The sequence below is a fragment of the Haliotis cracherodii genome, unplaced genomic scaffold (assembly GCF_022045235.1).
Source record: "Haliotis cracherodii isolate W230 unplaced genomic scaffold, xgHalCrac1.p SCAF_2, whole genome shotgun sequence".
NCBI classification, from domain to species: Eukaryota; Metazoa; Mollusca; class Gastropoda; order Lepetellida; family Haliotidae; genus Haliotis; species Haliotis cracherodii.
In genome coordinates, this window is record NW_027266275.1 from 68,565,285 (window position 1) to 68,586,302 (window position 21,018).

At 39.1% G+C, this 21,018-nt stretch overlaps 1 protein-coding gene across 1 annotated transcript in view; it reads right to left on the minus strand.

Annotated features, from left to right (window-relative positions):
• Positions 1 to 21,018, minus strand: part of LOC139468418 (phosphatidylinositol 3,4,5-trisphosphate 3-phosphatase and dual-specificity protein phosphatase PTEN-like) — a 48,525-nt gene that overhangs the window by 14,871 nt on the left and 12,636 nt on the right. Inside the window, exons 2-5 of the mRNA XM_071250373.1 lie at positions 20,825 to 20,909; positions 16,008 to 16,052; positions 2,454 to 2,628; positions 364 to 471 (exon numbers count right to left, since the gene is read on the minus strand). Of these exons, the coding sequence (XP_071106474.1) occupies positions 364 to 471; positions 2,454 to 2,628; positions 16,008 to 16,052; positions 20,825 to 20,909 (413 nt within the window). The remainder of the gene's footprint in view (positions 1 to 363; positions 472 to 2,453; positions 2,629 to 16,007; positions 16,053 to 20,824; positions 20,910 to 21,018) is intronic.

A 21,018-nucleotide genomic window follows, 5' to 3' on the forward strand; every position in this document is an offset into this window, starting at 1 on the left:
TTATGCTCTGATGGGCAGACCATACCAATTCCTTAATCCCCCTTCCACTTCATGGCATAATAAGCTCTTTTCCCAATGTGATGAAATATAAGTTTTGTCTCTGATATCAAATACTGACACTTAATTTAGGTCCAAAACAAATAAGCAATCCAAACCTTGTGGACACAAATAGCCTCAAACCATAAAAAGCAGATGGAACTGTTTGTTCCCACTAACACCTAAACATCCACATCATCAACATTTTGACACCTCTGCAATCCCATTATTACATGAAGTACTTTTTTTCTTAGAAAAACATCAATTTATTTTTAAAGAAATCAATAATAAAAGAGGGTTGCTTCCATTGTCCTTGGCTGTACGAACCTTATAATCTCTGGTCCTTGTTTTCCCATAGTATTTGAGAGCCTCGTCTGCATCTTGGAACCTCTTCCTGTGCAGCATGTAGGCACAGATCATCACTCCAGTCCGACCCTGGACACCAGAAACAAACATTGCACATCGGGGCCAAGCAGTCAGCTTTGAACAACATATGACAGGTGATTGATATGAACCTCACATAGAAAGACTTGACCAAAATACATTAGAATGATTCATTTTTCAATATAATCCCCCTCCCCTTTGGTTTACACTTTTGCCAGCGATGTTGAAAGGATTTTAACCTCGTTTCGTAGAAGTCCTTCTCATTCCTGTCAAAGAAGGTCTCCACTGCTGCTATGATGAAATGAGTTCCGGCTGGAGCCTTCATGTTTGGGAACAGATGAAAGACTGATAGAGCTAGAGCAGGCTAAAAAAAATAATATTCTTGGTTCTCTAGCAACGCCCGCATCATCATCAAGTCTTCCTCACGTTTCCTTTTTATTTCCATTTTAAAAAATCCAAAAAATCCAAATACTTAAAAACAATACGGTCCAATATAGCACACAGTTATACTGCTTTATGTGCATCTTGTGTTGTGGTCACGGCCGCAATAGGAGTTTGTAGTCTTGTTTATGTAGGGAGGCCCTTTCCCAGGTTGATGGTACACAACTGTTTATTTGGTTACATACAAGTTTGAACAAGCCTGCCCGCACTATATTTTCAAAAGTGATTGCCTGAGAACCAATTCTTTAATTTTTTTAAACCCAAGGAGAATAAGGTGGAAGTTGAAGTCAAGTTCAAAGTCACTCAAAGTTCAAAGAGACTGTAGACATGGCAGTGACTGACTTGTGCACTGGCACTTTGTCATGATGGAGTGAGTGATAGTGAGTTGTGTTTAACGCCGCTTTTAACAGTATTCCAGTTATATCGCGGCGTGTCAGCTTAATGTGGGAGGAAAGCCCAAAGTGATGCAGGTCTCAGAAGTTTACCACTTCGGTGAAACCCACGAGGACGGATATGGTGCTGACAAACCAAGAAACATATATGGGATTCCAACCCACAATCATAGGTTTCTGGCGTGTCCACGTGACGCAACTCTGCACAGCGAATCGCAGCACCTTAGACGACTGGGCCACCCGTGCCCCCTTGTCATGATGGAAGAGCCCCCACCTTTTCTCAGCTTTCCATGTCCCACAGTCTTAATTTCACACTGCTATTGCATCAAAATATACTCTGTTTAGTGGCCCTTTGAAAGATTGCCCATCATGATGAAACCCTCTGCAGCTTTTTCCAGCTGATGTGACAGTCTTTGCCTTCTTTGGTGGTGATGTCAAATGCTGCCACTGTTCTAATTGTTGTTTGGACCTGTTGCAAGAACCTTTCTGGATCAGCTTCAAGCATACCTGGTGTGCCTGCTGCAATGTCAGAAGCTTTGAAAACAAACAAGCTGATACTTATTTCATTGCCAAAGTTTCTGTGATAATCAAATGTCATTCTCCGGTCTGTCATCACTGTATCGTGTATTCTCTGGATCATTTCAGCTGTCGCTGACATCGTTCTCCTTGCTACTCTTAAACCCAGCTGCTGACATCTTTATGGTGGCATGGGAAGGAGGCATCTTTGCCTAGAGTTGTACTCATATCTTCATGGATGGTGTTTGATGCTAATCCCTTTTTTCGCAAGTACTTGATCACAGCATGCTTTCAAGTTTGTCCATTTTCCAAAGGTGACAGACCCCAGCTTGTTGTATTGCCTTGTCATAGTGAAACAAGTCTCTCAACTGACTCAAGTTTTTGTGGGAATCCCTCAATGACATCATGTGATGTCCACAACAAAAGATTTTACTATTAGACAATACCTTCTAGGTGAGGATGAGAATGAATCAGTCAACCCTTGTTCTTCATTAAATGTGGAATAGTGTTTCTATTTGCATTAGGAGATGAATCCAGGCCTTGAAATCTTGAAATATCTCCCCAAGGCAGTCAGGAAACTTAAAACTACTATATTCACCTACATCGCCCGCTTCATAGAAGAACAGCTACCATATTCACCTGTAGTTGCAGCAATTAAGTAGATACAACAGCTATATTCCCTACCTTGCCAGCTTTACAGTGAATAGCTGCTATATTCTCCTTGTCCTGCAACAGCCATTGGTCCAGATCAATACAGAATGGCTTAATCAGCTCCAGACGGGGCGGATTGTGATCATCAAATGGGAACCTGGCGACACGCTGGTGGAACTTGGAGGTATCATAGTCTCTCTCACAGCACCTGCAAATATTGGAAAGGTTTTTCAAGAGCAGCAGCAATGGTCTACCTATTGAGTGAGTGAGTGAGTGAGTCAATGAGTGAGTGAGTGAGTGAGTGAATGTTGTTTTACATCATCATCTTGATTTATGTTAAACAAAAGTCAAAACTTGACTGAATAGTCTGCACTGAAACAGGTTATAGAAAACTAAAGCCACCACACTCTAAGTTCATAAATCATCATCATCATCATCATCATCATCATCATCATCATCATCATCATGTCCTCATTATACATCATCATCATCATCATCATGATGTCCTGATTTTATGTTATACAAAAGTTATAGCTTGACTGCATTGTGAAGTGAAATGGCCGGACGCTCTACCACTAGACCACTAGGAGGCGGTCTTGACTGAAAAGTCTGCACTGAAACGGGTTATAGAAATCTAAAGCAATCACACTCCCATGTTAATAAAACTTCCCACTATACACTATCTAGACTGACATATAGTCCCCAAATAAAGTTACGTATAATGTTAAATAAATAAAATTTGAGAAGTACATGTGCCCAACAAGAGTTGCCCAATTAGAAGGAGACTGTTCCTGCATCACTAATTGCAAACAGTAAAAATATATATACAAATATCTGCAAAAATGTCGCTGCATCTCTCTTCTACACACAGCTCCCAATAGGTACAATACTTATAATTGCAAAGGACCCGTGAAGATGCGGGGTAGGATAGGTCTTCAGCAACCCATGCTTGCCGTAAAAGGCGACCATGCTTGTCGTAAGAGGCGACTAAAGGGATCAGGTGGTCAGACTCGCTGCCTTGGTTGATGCATGTCATCGTATCCAAATGGTGTGGATCGATGCTCCAACCTCATTAAAATCAGATCTTAGTTTTCGCTACCGCTAAACAAAGATCTGAGGACATCCCATTACGGGTCACGTCAGGACGACCTTTCGCAAATTTTGACCGACCAATGAAATGACTGACAAGAAATCGACATTAGCCAATCAGAAGGTAGTTTTCTCCAGCTTTATGACACTAGTTTCAAACTGGCAACTATGCATCGAAACATATTTTGACGTATTCTCGATTAAAAAAATTAAAACTGATAAGAAGAACATTCTGGAATGGCTTATAGATGGCCTAGATTGTATGGATATAATCATAAAACCTGTATGGACATAATAATAAAACCTGTAACTGTCGTTCGGAATACCCCGTGTTAAATATTTCGTGGTTGCATGACTAGAAAACACATTCCGACTGTCACTTTCATGATCTGGTATGCTCTGATTGGTTGGAATCAGGATGAAAGGTCGTTTTGACGTTACCCCTAATCGGATGTCCTCAGATCTTTATTTAGCGATAGCGAGAACTAAGATCAGATTTTAATGAGATTGATCGATGCTCATGATGTCAATCACTGGACTGTCTTGTCCAAACTTGATTATTTACAAACCGCTGTCATACAATATAACTGGAATGCATTTTCAGTCTGACTTTGGATGTCACTATGCAATAATGCATTTGATTTTTAAACAGAAAGCACCATTAAGATATATTTGTTGTGACAACCATGTTGTGTCTGAAAGGAGAAACATAAAGTTTTAAGCTACAAAAGCTAATTTTCCATCTAAAACACAATAACAAAATATTTTTCTAGTTTTTCAAGAATGAAAGCTAGTTTCATATTTTCCGTAAAATAAGAAAGAAACGTGTCTGGCCTAATATTGAGTTTGCATTTGTAAGAGCAATATGTGGATGAAACCACCAAATATTGAAATCAGCGATAGAAAGTAACATTTTTAGTCCACTAGTCCTCATTATAACATGGAGAAAGACCCTAATAAAAGGCAAAGTTCTACTAGTCCTTATGATACCTTTACTATCGAGCAGATTGGCACAGACTATAGGTGTAGTGTCAATTTCTATTGCTGGAAATAATACTACAGAAAAAAGGAGCATGTGAATTTGCATAAAATACGCAAATCACTATTACCCAATTTTGAATTGCCTGCCTACAAAGATGTGAGATGAATTCCCAAAACCCAAGAGTATTAAAACACTGTAATTACCCAGTGTATCCTGTATAATGTACATGGATTTCCTTACCATCTTTATTTAAGAAATAAATGATGTGTGGGAATTATTTATCGCAGTCCCGAGTGGTCTTTTCTCCCTGCAGTGTTTTATTGTATGATAAACCTAACCTAAAGTCGTTTATTACTTATACGAGATATCAACATTTTGTACAGCCTTCTTAGGATGTCAATAAACTGTACAAGCTTTAAAAACATTTACTCGTATTTAAATAATGATGACTCCACGAATATAATACAACCTCGGCAATGTCGGACGACTCCATTTATGTACAAGGGGGATAATTTTGGTCTTCTCACATAGATTATCTGTATCTTTTCTCCCAATACTGATTGTCATATCTCTCCCGCTTCTGGATGCGATCATTCAGCCATCACGTTTATCTGCGTTACCTAGCTACATTTATGAGGAATAACTCACTAGACACTTCCCTCTCAAAATTTATGAAGTCATCAAGTTGCGAGCGTATGTTAAAATTCAAGAAATGATGTCATGATAGAACATTGTTTTATCGTAAAAAAAACCATGCTTTGTTCTTCATTGTTCTTAGCGATTTATCATATAGCTATCTTATATTCACTCATCAAGTGCAGATAGCACACACATATGAACTCTAATGCAACAAAAAATACACAAGAAAGGCGTTGCGACTTGCTTACTGATAACTAGACGTGGGCGTTACCGCTCTTCAGAGATATCTCTTGAGATATGTTAGACACTTGGGGCAGCACACAAACAGAAAGAAATATCTGTCTATTCATTGGGGTAAAAATACCCAAAAGACTCAACCGAAGGGAGAAAAGAAATATTGAATACTAGGGCTGGGACGGGTAACTCAGGTACTCTGGTCGGGTGGGTACAGAGTAGGCCACGGTTACCAATAGACCTACCCGGACACGTGGTTAGTCACGTGATACATTGTTTCATGAGGGACATTCAATACGACCAGTCCATCTTTACCTACAAGTCGCTAATGATTGCACATCTTTCTGACTTTTGTATGTTACAGCTTCAGTCAACTTCAGTGTATGCAGGGTTAGAAATTCGCACTAGTCCTGCCCAATAGTTAAGGTATCATAAGGACTAGTAGATATTTGCCATTTTTAAGGATTTTGCTATATATATTATCACAATAAAGACTAGTGGACTAAAAATGTTAGTTTCTACCGCTGGTATGCATGACCCAATTTTTTTTATATCATTTCAAATACTTTTGGCCAGGGGTCTGGTAACACAATTCCTAATAGGACATTTTGTACCAAATTCACGAGACCTACAGGGGGTATCTGGGTAGGGTTGGATAATAGGGGGTCGGGTAGCTGGGTAGTAAGCTTGGTGTAGTACCAGCCCTATTGAATACCCAAACTAAACTATCAATACCAGACGTGAATGATTAAGGTGTGTAAACACTCAATGGCTAGAACAGTAATTTGGAGCACGCCACTTCATGTACGACAGTCTTCACTTCCTTCAGGTTTACATATGACAAAGAGGACTATTTATGGATCTGCTTCTTATTCAGATTTATTTCCATGTAGGCAGGACAAAGATTATTTCCTGTTTGAGATATTTTGACATTTTACATATTGTGTGTCCTAGTTATAAGTGCCTGGTTGTTGTCTACTTCCTGTATTCAACCACCTGGCCACACTACTTTCACTACAATTCAAAGTAAGGAAAAGTGTCACGACAAAATGAATACATAAAGAACATTGTCACTTCCTCCTGGTTTAAACAAAGACAAGGGTGAAACGGAGTGTGAGTGAGTGACTTGGAATGTGAGTGAGTGACTAGGAGAGTGAGTGAGTGAGTGAGTGAGTGACTGGGAGTATGAGTGAGTGAGTGAGTGACTAGGAGAGTGAGTGAGTGAGTGACTAGGAGAGTGAGTGAGTGACTGGGAGTATGAGTGAGTGAGAGAGTGAGTGAGTGAGTGAGTGACTAGGAGAGTGAGAGTGACTAGGAGAGTGAGTGAGTGGGTGAGTGACTAGGAGAGTGAGTGAGTGAGTGACTAGGAGAGTGAGTGAGTGAGTGACTGGGAGTATGAGTGAGTGAGAGAGTGAGTGAGTGAGTGACTAGGAGAGTGAGAGTGACTAGGAGAGTGAGTGAGTGGGTGAGTGACTAGGAGAGTGAGAGTGACTAGGAGAGTGAGTGAGTGAGTGACTAGGAGAGTGAGTGAGTGAGTGACTGGGAGTATGAGTGAGTGAGAGAGTGAGTGAGTGAGTGACTAGGAGAGTGAGAGTGACTAGGAGAGTGAGTGAGTGGGTGAGTGACTAGGAGAGTGAGAGTGACTAGGAGAGTGAGTGAGTGGGTGATTGACTAGGAGAGTGAGTGAGTGAGTGACTGGGAGTATGAGTGAGTGAGTGGGTGGACAGGCTAAAACAAAGACAAGAGTGAATGAGTGGGTGAGTGGGAGAGTGACTGAGCTGTTAAGTGAGTGAGAGAGTGGACAGGCTAAAACAAAGACAAGAGTGAGTGAACGGCGGAGGAGGGATTGAGCGGGTGGGTGAGTGAATGAATGAGTGGGAGAGTGAGTGAGTGAGTGACTGGGAGTATGAGTGAGTGAGAGAGTGGACAGGCTAAAACAAAGACAAGAGTGAGTGAATGGGGGAGGGATTGAGCGGGTGGGTGAGTGAATGAGTGGGAGAGTGAGTGAGTGAGTGACTGGGTGTATGAGTGAGTGAGAGAGTGGACAGGCTAAAACAAAGACAAGAGTGAATGAGTGGGTGAGTGGGAGAGTAACTGAACGGTTGAGTGAGTGAGTGAGTGAGAAAGTGGACAGGCTAAAATAAAGACTGAGGTGGGTGACTGAGTGAGTGGGTGGGTGGGTGACTGAGTGAGTGGATGAGTTGGTGGATGGTTGACTGGGTGAGTGGGAGGTTTGTTAATGATGAGTGAGTCCGTGACTAAATGAATGAGTGAGTGAATGGAGGCATAAACTTGGTTGAACTATAAATGGGGGGATAAACTTGGTCTAACAATGAACTGGGAGATAAACTTGGTCTAACCATGAACTGGGAGATAAACTTGGTCTAACAATGAACTGGGAGATAAACTTGGTCTAACCATGAACTGGGAGATAACTTGGTCTAAATGTGAATGGATGGATAAACTTGGTCTGAGTATGAACAGGGGGACAAACTTGGTCTAACTATGACTGGGGGATAAACTTGGTTTCACTATGAATGGGTGAATAACTAAATGGCTGGTCTAACTATAATTGGATTATGATTAATGTTTCAGTCAAAACATTGTTGAGATGTGTGTGAGATTCGCACAGATGCACTTACAGAAAACAGACCTCTCAGTGAACTTTAAGTGTTTCTACTTGAAACATTTCAAGAGACATTTGTTTATTTTGTTACACTGAGGAGCTACGAGAAAATGTAGAGATGGAGAAATATTTCTCCAGTATACACTGCAGGTAGGGTGCAACTTGTAATATTAAATGTAAATAGGACAAACTTGGTTGCAGCACAAACCAATACAGACAAACATGATCTAATCACCCTCTTGTTAGTGCTGTAGTGGGTAGGCAGGGTGGGGACGGTCTCCCAGACACTAGAGAATAAATTATCAAATTAATCCAACTCAAGTACAGAATGATTTAGCAAGTCTATATTGTGTCAGTTCTGTGTTTACTTCTTATTTTGCAGACATGTACCGTATTCGACGTAATAAGCGCCCAGGGCACTCTCAAAATTAGAAAGAGGGGGCTCTTATTAGGATAGTATTTTGTGCCAAAAAAAACAGAGTTGAAAGATAAATTCTGTGGTTTATGCTGACAGCATGAAATGTTTATACAGACAGATATATTTTGAAAGAATTTAATTGCCCATAATTATTGTTCACTAGCCAATATATTAGCAAATATCGCCGTCGGCGCTTATTAACTCGAATACAGTATTTCAAATTTGTCATAATTCTGGGACAAAATGTTAGTCTAGGGGTGGGGAGCGAACAGTGGAATAAAGGCAAGCCAGTGGTTGACTGTCAACACAACTGGGGTACGATGACACACAATATGCCAGGAAAAACATTGGAACCTCATACTCATTTTAGGGCGGTGGGGTAGCCAAGTGGTTAAAGCGTTGGCTTGTCACGCCGAGGACCCGGGTTCGATTCGACACATTGTACAATGTGTGAAGCCCATTTTCCTGTGTCCCACCACTGTAATAGTGCTGGGATATTGCTGGGATATTGCTGAAATATTGTTAAAAGCAGCGTAAAACCATACTCACTCACTCATACTCATTTTAGGCAGACAAGAAGGCAGTTTTTCTATATTAAGAGTACACTTAGGTTGTTCACGTTTGTTCCTGCAGTATTTGAATCTGGGGACACTTTAATATTCATCTTCTGAAAATGATACACAAAACTACCCTTTCTTTTATCGATCATTAACATACTAAAACTTAAATAATCATACAGCTTTGCACCTGAACGTCTAACATGGATTCTCCACTCATTCCCCACTCAGACACAGCATACTGACTCTGAGCCGACCAGTCCTTGTTTTATCCCCTTAATGCCAAGCACCAGGCAGGGTGACAACAAGTACCATTTTTTAAATATCATCTTTGGGTATGATGTGGCCAGGGGTTTGAACCACCAACTTTTCAGTCTTCAGGCAGATGCTCTTTCGACAAGAGCACAGAGGCAGTCAAACATTAGCCAACTTTAAAACTGCCAAAAAATGATTTGCTTGTTTGTTGTTTAACACATCACTTGGCAATATACCAGCTATAAAGTGATCTGAAGATAATCAAATCTACGTACGCAATTGGGATACAATGACATGTATCAAGCAAGTCAGTGAGGCTGACCACCCCATCCCATTTGTCGCCTCTTACGACAAGCATAGGTTGCTGGTGACAAATTCTACCTCGGATCTTCACGGATTGGCTAAAAATGGTACTAATCATTAGGGCTGTTACGATTCACTCGCGTATTCAGTGAATCGAACCAAATCCATTCATGAATCGAATTCATTATTCCTGACCACTAGAATCGAATATTTATGAATATGCAAGCATATGCATTTACATACCCATAAATATAAATACCCATAAGAACATATTTTATGCATAGATTTCTTCATAAGACAACACTCTTATACTATTTAATTTGACAGTATGGTGGTCACTGGTCATTGTTGCATTTGAGCAGATACTAGTACCTGGATAAAAGCAGTATATAAATGAATAATATATTTAATAATATATTAAAAATTAACAAACCATGTCAAATATTTTATGTTGTTGCCTCACTGAACATGCTGAATATGACAAATGATACATCAACTGCTGACTTGTTATTGTATTCATGAATTATTATTCGTATTCGTTCGCCTATATTCATGATACAAATCGTATTCGCCTCATAGAGTATTCGTTGCAGCCCTACTAATCATGCTAACTGATTTTATGATTTCAATATTTCAAAAACATGAACCCAAAATTACACAATCAATGTCAGCCTGTCCCTCTCTCACAGCAGTAACCAAACACATGAGAGTGAAAAGTAGTTTTTTCTCGTCTTGCCTCCATCTGTTAACTTCAACAAATAAATAAATAAAGAAAGAAATATTCCAAGAGAGTTTACTGGGGGTAAATGATAAGGACATTTTCATGATGTCAGCAGCTGTTTATAGGATATTCTGTATCACTACCAAATAGGAAATTGTTCAGGAAACCTATGCAACTTTCACCCCCTTATCCCTACAATAATTACGATAATGAACAAGATTTAATCCACAAGTCATGGATAGATTAGTAAAAAAAAGAGGCTTAGATTAATAAAAAATAGCTTAAGAGATCAAAGAACTTTACTGCAGGCAAATATCATAAGACAATTTCATGATTTTTGAAACCTTTCATAGAACATTCTGCATCATTAACCAATTTGAAATTCTTCAGGACAATTGGATGACGATGAGAATGAACCAATAAGAAACCCTGATTCCATTTAATAAAGAATAAAAACACTCCTTAAAATAGTTGGTTCCTCAATCACTAGACAATCCAAGTCAAATTAATATGAAGTCTCTATAACAGCAAGTACCGGTACATGTATACGTAAATCAATGAGCTCTGTCGGACTAAGATACATACGACACATAAGCCAGTTAATCAAATATCGGATAACAAACTTAACGAGTATAAAATTCCCATGAAGGTTTCACATGTGTAGTCTAGCTGAGTCACATGACCCCTGGCTGTTTCTGTGCAAAGTACAGAGGGTCAACAATGATACGATGAGTATCATCCCTTTTCATGTATATTTCGTGTCATGTCAATCTCGTTTGTGAACATGCTAATAGTGAGAGTGCACACTGACACAAGCAAATGATGTTGGTTACACCCATGATGATGTCGCTTGCGTCACGCTCAGATAGGATCAGATATCCCACATCTTGGGCATGTAGAGAGTAGGGTTTCTTTTTTCTCTGCCTCTCTATTCAATTCTGCATGACCTGTCTAATTTATCTACTGCCATCACAAATACTGAACTGTGAAAATCGTGGGAATATGCATCATAATCATATATCATGAATATATTATGAGCATATCACGTACTCTATGTGATAGACATTGAGGCTAAAAACCACACACTTCGTCACACAGCAATAGATGCATCAATAGCAAGCTGGCAAACATCTTCCCCAGGCAAGAGAGCTAACTGCCGAACTAGGCTGGGATTATGGAGTTTTGGCTGGAATAACGAGTCTATGCATAGTCCAACCAAAATCGCGCACCAAAATCGAAATCCGGTTCGTAAACTGTCATGCAGAGTTCGGTCGATTGCAGGATTTGCAAAGCATGTGAATCGCGAACTCTTTGTCAACAGATATTTACCAAATCTTTTCATGATTTTAATCAAGGTGCTCACGTGATTTGATGTACTTCACGAAGTAGATCTTGATGGTTGATCAGATCATCTTGACTGGCGCCACCATTTTGTTTGAGGCAAATGCATGTGATACGAGAGGTGGAATCTGATTGGTCCATATGGGAGAGGCATAGAATGGACATAACTCATAACAGCCACTGGTGGCGCTATGATGGAGCCCAGGAATTCCAGCCTAGTTCGGCAAGGGTGGAAACTGGGCTTGTATAGTCAGTTAACGCTCTTGCCTCGGGAAGATGTGTGGCAAAATGCATGAAAACTTGCCACTTGTCATATTAAGCGAGTGAGTGAGTTGGGCTTTGAACTGCATAACTATTTCAAAGGTATCACAGTGTGTCAGCTTGATGTGAGAGGAAAGCCAGTCCACTTCGGTCAAAACAAACGAGTTTGCTGCTGATAGATCTAGCAATAAAATCAGTGTGAATCGGAGATTTGAAGCGACAATCACAGGTGTCTAACACGCCTAAGGGAGGAATGCAACTCTGCACAGCGAATTGCGGTGCCTTATACGACTGGGTCACACGTGCCTCGTCATATGAAGAAGTCAACAAAACAACAAATTACTTGTCCTTCTGTATCAAGCACAATGGTACTGCCTTGTGTCTATACTTATAAACCTCTTTTGAAGAGGTTCTCTTCCAAACCAAGGGTTACGAAAACTGTCCCTTCTAAACCAGCTTTGAGGTGTTACATTTCAATTGAAATACCTAGGTTTTACAATAAACATTTTATAAACTTGCCTCTTGATATGAACACAATTGTCTTTAATGATTGGTTAATAAAAGCCACAATTTATTTTTACATGAAAATTCCATGATGTGAATCGAACCTGCAACCTCACATATCGTGTAAAGTTTCTTGTAACGAAATGTTTTCCTACTGAGCTTCTGGGGCAGGTGATCAGAAGTTGGTCAATTTTGTGTGTCATGACTCGAGCCGGTCCATGCTGCATGTGTTTTTTCTCTCTCACTCTTTGATTGAAATTACTTTTATATCATGACACACTGTATTGTTTGACTATAAAATATCTTGATATTTTCTCATTATTTTCTGTCATTTCTTGCATTAAGATGGTTTATAAGTGAGATAAAGCACTCTTTCTCAGTTGTGGTCCAGAAAATAAGACGGAGGCATGAGGGCATCGTCTCCTCGGTCTTACATTGCCGATACCCTCTTGCCCCGGTCTTACTGCCTCGACAATAACCTCGGAGTCGTGCCTTATCCTTCACATAACATCATGCTACTATACTCGTATCGTGGCACAAAGTATCGCAATATCGAAGGATTAGTTACAGCTGTGCTAGACATTTCATCAATAAGGAGGAAGCAATTGATATGTACTAAAATATAAGGGTCACATTCTCAAATAACATTCTTGCCCCAAATTCAGATAATAGCAAATTTTGCCTCCACAATGATTACTTATTTATATAAATCACAAATCATTGATAGACTTGTCCAAAAAAAGCTTAGATTAATACAAAAATGAATAAGAGATTGCAGAACTTTGCAAAGAATTGATGAAATTTAATTTATCAATGGAATATTAAATGTTTGGCTGTGGAATTCAGCAGGACAGATGATTTAATATTGAACAGTCTTCAAAATTCACAGTAGTCACTCGCCCGCAGAGCATGCTGACAAGTAAAAATCCAATGATGTAGTCCTCAGTGACTAGTAGCTTGAAGGCTTTCATTCTGAACAAGTTCGCAATGCTTCAATTTGGCTACAAATTGAACTGACATGCTGAATAAAACTGACAGAAAATGAAAACATGGCAAACATTTTTGTCTTGTTCAAGCATGACTAGCTACATACTGAGGACTAGTGAAATAAGACTCTGGACCCCTCCTAAGACTAATTTCTATGGCTGTTGAACATATTAAACTTCATCAATCAAGTACGATAAGCCTCAGCTACGTTGGCACTAAAAGCACTGTGTTTTGGACTGCCTGAGAAAATCCCTCTACATAGACCTTATAGTTGGTTAATTTTCATCTTTGCCTGACATTTCTAAATAAACTAAGTCTGAGGTTTCATTCATAAGCTCTGCACTCTCTCACATAACCCATGGGACATAGTTATTCTACCCTGGTGATAAGACACTGTGTTTCCTTAGAAATTGAGGGGATCAAATGGCAAGTCTGACTGTAGCAGTTGAATGCTTGGTATAAACATGGGATCGGATGCTTTATTTAAAATACTGAAACTATGTGCCTCTGATAGATTGGGGTAGGGTGATCTCTAGAATTCTCTAGTATTCTGGCATTGCATCTTGTGTATTTATATATCAGGAGGGCTGTTTGATAGAAATGGGCATACAGATTCATTATTTTAATCAGAAATTCAGCATTAGCTGTTGGGGGGTTTCAAAATCTCTGTAAAATTTGGACTATGACACGGTCCCTTTCAACCATAATTTCTAACAATAATGCTCAAAGGTCAAAATAAGATTAAAAGCATAAAGAGTTTTAGTAAGTATGATTTTACGCTGCTTTTAGCAACATTCCAGCGCTATAATGAGAGGGGAAACTAGAAATTAGCTTCACACATTGTACCTATGAGTGGCATGGAACCCAGACTTTCGGTATAACGAGCTGACATTTTAAGCACTTGTCTACCCCACCACCCTTAAAGAGTTTATAAACAAAATACCTACTCCATCCATTGCGACTTAATTTCTCGGCTGCAAGTAGTGTTATGAGTGACCTTGTATATTTGTGTGGTTCACAAGGGGTCCAGTTTGGGTGGACGGCGTCATGCTTGATTGAGTTAAGCAAGCTGCCTGACGGGGAGAAGCGTGCTTGTGGGGTGATTGCAGTTTGAGTTGGCTTGGTAACTGAGTACCCGGTACCTAGTCCTGATTTTGAAACATTTCCTATCTGATGATGTCTAACCAACAGAATATCTGATGATGTCTAACCAACAGAATATTTGATGATGTCTAACCAACAGAATATCTGATGATGTCTAACCAACAGAATATCTGATGATGTCTAACCAACAGAATATCTGATGATGTTTAACCAACAGAATATCTGATGATGTCTAACCAACAGAATATCTGATGATGTCTAACCAACAGAATATCTGATGATGTCTAACCAACAGAATATCTGATGATGTCTAACCAACAGAAAACCAGAACAATGGATGCAGTGGGGTGATTGCAGTTTGAGTTGGCTTGGTAACTGAGTACCCGGTACCTAGTCCTGATTTTGAAACATTTCCTATCTGATGATGTCTAACCAACAGAATATCTGATGATGTCTAACCAACAGAATATTTGATGATGTCTAACCAACAGAATATCTGATGATGTCTAACCAACAGAATATCTGATGATGTCTAACCAACAGAATATCTGATGATGTCTAACCAACAGAATATCTGATGATGTCTAACCAACAGAATATCTGATGATGTCTAACCAACAGAATATCTGATGATGTCTAACCAACAGAAAACCAGAACAATGGATGCAGTGTGTGGGCCCTTAACCACTAACCTGAAGCCCATTCAGGTAAATCAAGCCATTAGATGTGGCCCTTAAGTAAGTGTGACAACTATTCACAATAATAATAATAATAATAATAATAATAATAATAATAATAATAATAATAATAATGATGATGATGATGATGATAATAATAATGATGATCATAATGATGATGATGATGATGATGATGATAATAATAATAATAATAATAATGATGATGATGATGATAATGATAATAATAATAATAATAATAATAATAATAATAATAATAATAATAATATCCGGAACCAAAAGAGTTTAATTTGAAAGTTGAAGCACATATTTGGAGCTTGACAGTAGATCTGAGGCCCCTTTAAGATGATGAAGGTGTTCTATAACAGCAGTGATATGCCATACACGATCTTAAAGTCAAATCTACCCTCTGCTGAATCAATAACAAAGAAAAATATAAATCCTGAGCATAGAATAGAACAGTTTAAGCAAGCAGCAAAACCTCCTGAAACCCATCCCGGCACAAGGCCCATTATCTCTATCTGCGGCCACCAATTTAGACAGCATTACAAAGTAGTCCTATTTGGCCTCCAGTGAGGCTTAATCATAATTACAACTCTGCTATTATTAATTTGCAGTTTTATCAACACAAGAAGTTCAAGGTTATCAGCACCAGGGAGATATATGACATTGGATATCTCCGATCTTTGTGTCAAGATGAAAGCTAGAAGGCTTCTCGCATGTACCTCAGAGTACGAAATCTGACCTTTAGATGCATGATGTATGTAATTATGCTAATTTGAAGTTGACTGCATTAAGTAGACTGTAATTAGATCCCATGTCAGTCAGTACGTGCAATCTTCAACATCTCCCACAAAGCCGAATTACTTACAAGTTGTACACCTTGTACTTGTCTTTATGCTTCTCTTCCAGAAATCTGAAACAAAAAATACAAATTGTAATTGAAATTGGATTGAGGGAGAGAGACCAGTAGACCTGGGCCCTGTTCCACAAAGCTATCTTAGCGCTAAGTCGGTCGTTACTCCCACTCTTTAACACTGACTTACGAGAGTCGTAGCACTAAGATCGCTTTGTGGAACGGGTCCCTGGTTGGTATGGTAGGTATGGGAGCAAGACAACTCTGGTGCTGGAGACCTCCAGTTTTGATAAACGCGATCTTAGCGCAAAGTTGATCATAACTCCCATACCATTGACTTACAGTAGTCGTAGTGCTAAGATGACTTAGTGGAACGGGACCAAGCTTGTTTCTAAGAGTGAGTATTGTTTTGCGCCCCTTTTAGCAATATTCCAGCAATATCATGGTGGGGGACACCAGCAATGGGCTTCACACATATTAACATTAAACCATGTGGGGAATTGAACATGGGTCTTGGGCATGACGAGCGAACGCTTTAACCACTAGGCTACCCAGCTCCCTTGTTTGTAAGAGGTTCCTTTCCACTGTTAACCACATCTATAACCCTGTAACTGGAAACACAAGCAGTCTGTATTAAGATGGGGCTTAGTTTCATTTCAATCACCCAAAGAATACAACCATAAACATGAGAAAAACAATTCCTGAAACTGCCTAAGAATTATTCCTTATTTCCTAGGAATGTTTCGTCCCACTCTAAATCCTTGCTAATGATAATGCCTCAAACGTAAACCACCAAATGTATGTTTCTTTCAAAGCCTTTTCAAAATATTTCAAGGCCATGATAACTCATTTCATTGGTAAGCAAAACCCAAGTGTATTTTCATACTTTGTGTCCCTGGCTGGATATACATCCCATTACGCTATAAAATTATTCAAGTGTTTCAGTATTATTTATTGATTAAATTATTGAGTGCGAGGGCTGGTCAAAAGCCTAACAAAACCAAAAAAAAACAATTGTGAAAGTGTTATTAATTTTATTTTTCAAAATAATTTTCCTGCTTTTCAATACACTTCTTATATCGATAGTGAAGCTTTTCAATTCCAATCAGGAAGAAGTTTTCTGAAGCCACCCTGAAATACCCATTCATGGCAGCTTTGAGGTCATCGGTGTCATAATAGTGCTTTCCACAAAGGTGTTCTTTCAGTTCAGGAAACAGGTGGAAAGCACTTGGGGCCAGGTCTTGCGAGTATGGAGGGTGAGGAAGCTCTTTGAACAAACATTGTCGCACAGCAGCCTTTGTAAGTCGAGAGGTGTAAGAAGAGGCATTGTCATGAAGTAGTAGAACTCCAGCAGTCAGCATTCCTAGACGCTTTTCTTTGAAAGAATCTCTCAAGCAAATTAGCATAGTAGGCACCAGTAATTGTCTTTTGACTTTCAAAGTAATCAACAAGGATCACACCCTTTACATCCCAGAATACAGTGGCCATAACTTTCTTCACTGATCTTGAAGACTTAAATTTCATTGGTGCTGGAGAAGTGGAATGGTGCCAGCCATAAACATAGCTGCCCAACGTTTAACAGTGGAATAGCTTGTGGAATAGTGGAATACTCTTGTCACATGTGGTCATGAATGACTTGGGGGAGCACTTTTCTCTAAAGTAAAAAACTTGATGACTGCTTGGTACTCATACTTTTCCATGTCTGTATCCATTTGGACCCCTATCACGTTCAACTGGCTGTTACTAATATACAAACGTCCTCAGCAGACCAAATACACTTTCAATGAACTACTTAAACAATGTACTACATTGACTAGTTCACTTTGTTATAGCCCATAGTTTAAAGTTAGCCAGGCTTAGAATTTTTTGACCAGCCCTCGTACATTGCTACATGATCATGATGATGTCATTACGCATTATTTGAGAACAAATAATATTTTTATTTATGTAATAGCAGAGTCAACACTGTGCCAAATTTCATTATTTTCATAAAATTGAAGGCCTTTTAAAGGGTAGTTCAAATTCAATATGGGACTGTCAAGTTCAAGGCCTTTTATAAAACCTAAGGCCTTTTCAGTGGTGAGTTTGAGAAAGTTTGGCAAGGGTGGAAACTGGACTTTTACAGTCAGTTAACTCCCTTGCCTTGGGAAGATGCCCAAGGCCATGTGGAGGCAAGTCCCAGTTATCAATATTCATCACATCAACTTTATCACATTAGTCATGCAAATTTGTGACATGACGTAGATAATATCACTGGTATCAATGGTTTCATGTAGTGCATATTATGTAAGCAGCTTGAAGTGGTCTAGGACAAACAACTCCAGCGGTTATAACCACTGACAGGTACAACCACAAAGTGAAAAACAGAACATCATTAAAACATATTACCGCATTTGCCGTAATAAGAGGTTGTTGACAATTAGAAACTGACAAACGGGGGCGCACATAAAAAACATACACAAGTTAAATTTGTTTTAAGAGCTCTAGTGATAGTGAATAAACTTAGCTCAAACATAGATGAAACTAAACCTTTTTCGATCATAGTTACTGGGCAAATGCCGCAATTATATACCCTGTATACACTGCTGTTTTTCTGTAAACAATGTGTAATATACAAAAGAAAATATTGGCGGTCATGTAAAGTTTCGGTGTTAGTAGGGGACTGTCAGAAAGATTAGTTAGCAATTGGTCTACATGTTGGTCCTGGGGGCTCTTATTGGAGCAGAGCGCTTAATACAGTGAATACAGTAACTCCAAGCCAAACATGTCAAATCCACACAAATAATTAAAACATGGTACGTACAAAACAACTAATTTTTGATTGGCTTGTATATTTAATTTCATATTCTATTAGTCATATAAATTAAAGAAAATTCATTGTTATTTTTTGTGAGGGAACTACTAGGAACTGGATTAGAAGATATTGTGAACAATGTTTGAATCATCATAAACATTATCTATCATGTTTTTTAATGATGAAATAAGCCCTTATCATGCTGCTTGTTGTCCAGGTAAAAATAAAACAATTCATGAAATGATTTGTATCGATACAGAATGAAATGTACAAGATTAATATTGCCTTGCATCTGTGATTTTCCAAGACAGCCAGTCCTGATCTGAAGTTAGGTTCGTGGGTGGGCTCTATTTCCAACACTGGTTATCTACACAGCCAGTGCCAAACACTGTCTACCAGTCCCAACTTGACTCTTAGCATCATTTTAGAGTTATTTTATATACTGAGCTGAGCCTACTACACATAAACGATATATATTACACCTAGACTAATGGCTAGAGTCTCCTTAGACTGTCTTCATGTCTACATATCAATATCTAAAAGCAATACAGAACAATGTTGTTTGTTTGTTTGTGGTTTAACGCCGCACTCAGCAATATTCCAGCATTATGATGGCGGTCGGTAAATAATCAAGTCTGGACCACACAATCAAGTGTTTGACATCATGAGTATTGATCCACGCAATTGGTATCGATGACATGTATCAACCAAGTCAGCGAGTCTGACCACTCGATCACGTTCGTCGCCTCTTACGACAAGCATGACAAGCATAGTCGCCGAGAACAATGTTCATGACCCAAATCATAAGCAATATATAAAATTTCTCTGACTTTTAATAAAAATATATTTAAATGTCAAAGCAAATGATTCACAAACCATGCAAACTGTGATTACAGCATGTTCAAATAAGTGAGTGAGTATGGTTTTACGCCGCTTTTAGCAATATTCCAGCAATATGATGGCGGTCGGTAAATAATCAAGTCTGGACCACACAATCCAGTGTTTGACATCATGAGTATTGATCCACGCAATTGGTATCGATGACATGTATCAACCAAGTCAGCGAGCCTGACCACTCGATCACGTTCGTCGCCTCTTACGACAAGCATAGTCGCCGAGAACAATGTTCATGACCCAAATCATAAGCAATATATAAAATTTCTCTGACTTTTAATAAAAATATATTTAAATGTCAAAGCAAATGATTCACAAACCATGCAAACTGTGATTACAGCATGTTCAAATAAGTGAGTGAGTATGGTTTTACGCCGCTTTTAGCAATATTCCAGCAATATCATGGCAGGGGACACGTCACCAGAAAATGGCTTCACACATTGTACCCATGTCGGCATGTTCGAATAAGGTGTGAATGATGTGATAAACAGTGTGGCGCAGGCTGAAAACATGGGCAGTACTAGGGTTGAGGCAATTCACAGGTACATCGCAAATTTGAAGATTGGATACACTGCACACCTAATGATGTACTGACTCTTGCTATTATTCTGCAAAGACTTTAAAAAATGTATCGATACAGAACAAAATGATTAGGACATAGAAACTTCAATATAAATAATATATTAATTTGTAGTGAGTGAGTGAGTGAGTGAGTATGGTTTTATGCCGCTTTTAGCAATATTCCAGCAATATCATGGCGGGGGACACCAGAAATGGGCTTCACACATTGTACCCATGTCGTGAATTGAACCCGGGTCTTCAGCATGACGAGCGAACGCTTTAACCACTAGGCTACCCGACCGCCCATCAAGCAGGTTAGCAACAAGTACCACCTTTTAACATCTCTTAGTAGGAAGTAGCCCAGAATAATCAAACTTCCACTATCCGGTCAGACGTTCTATCCACTAGGACACAGAGGCGGTCAAGTAGAACAAAAACAAATAGTCTTCAAGTCCTGGCAAATCAGATCTTGACAGTTATTAGTCAAGGCAAAATGAACACTTTTCACCGTAGCATACTCTCACAGAATTGTACAACAACTTAATTTCATATCCAAAAGTGTGAGAAGACCATGAGGACTTACTTGACTACATCATCGATGTTGTTGCGATAGACACCTTCCAAGTTGTCAGCAGGGAAGCCCATTGCTATGATGTTGGGAATAATATCTGGCAAAGTTAAGGCAAATGCAAGACATTGTTTCTATGGTTACAAGACAATATTGACTTTCTTTGGCTTACATATATCATCACATCATGCATACAAGGAAATAGATCA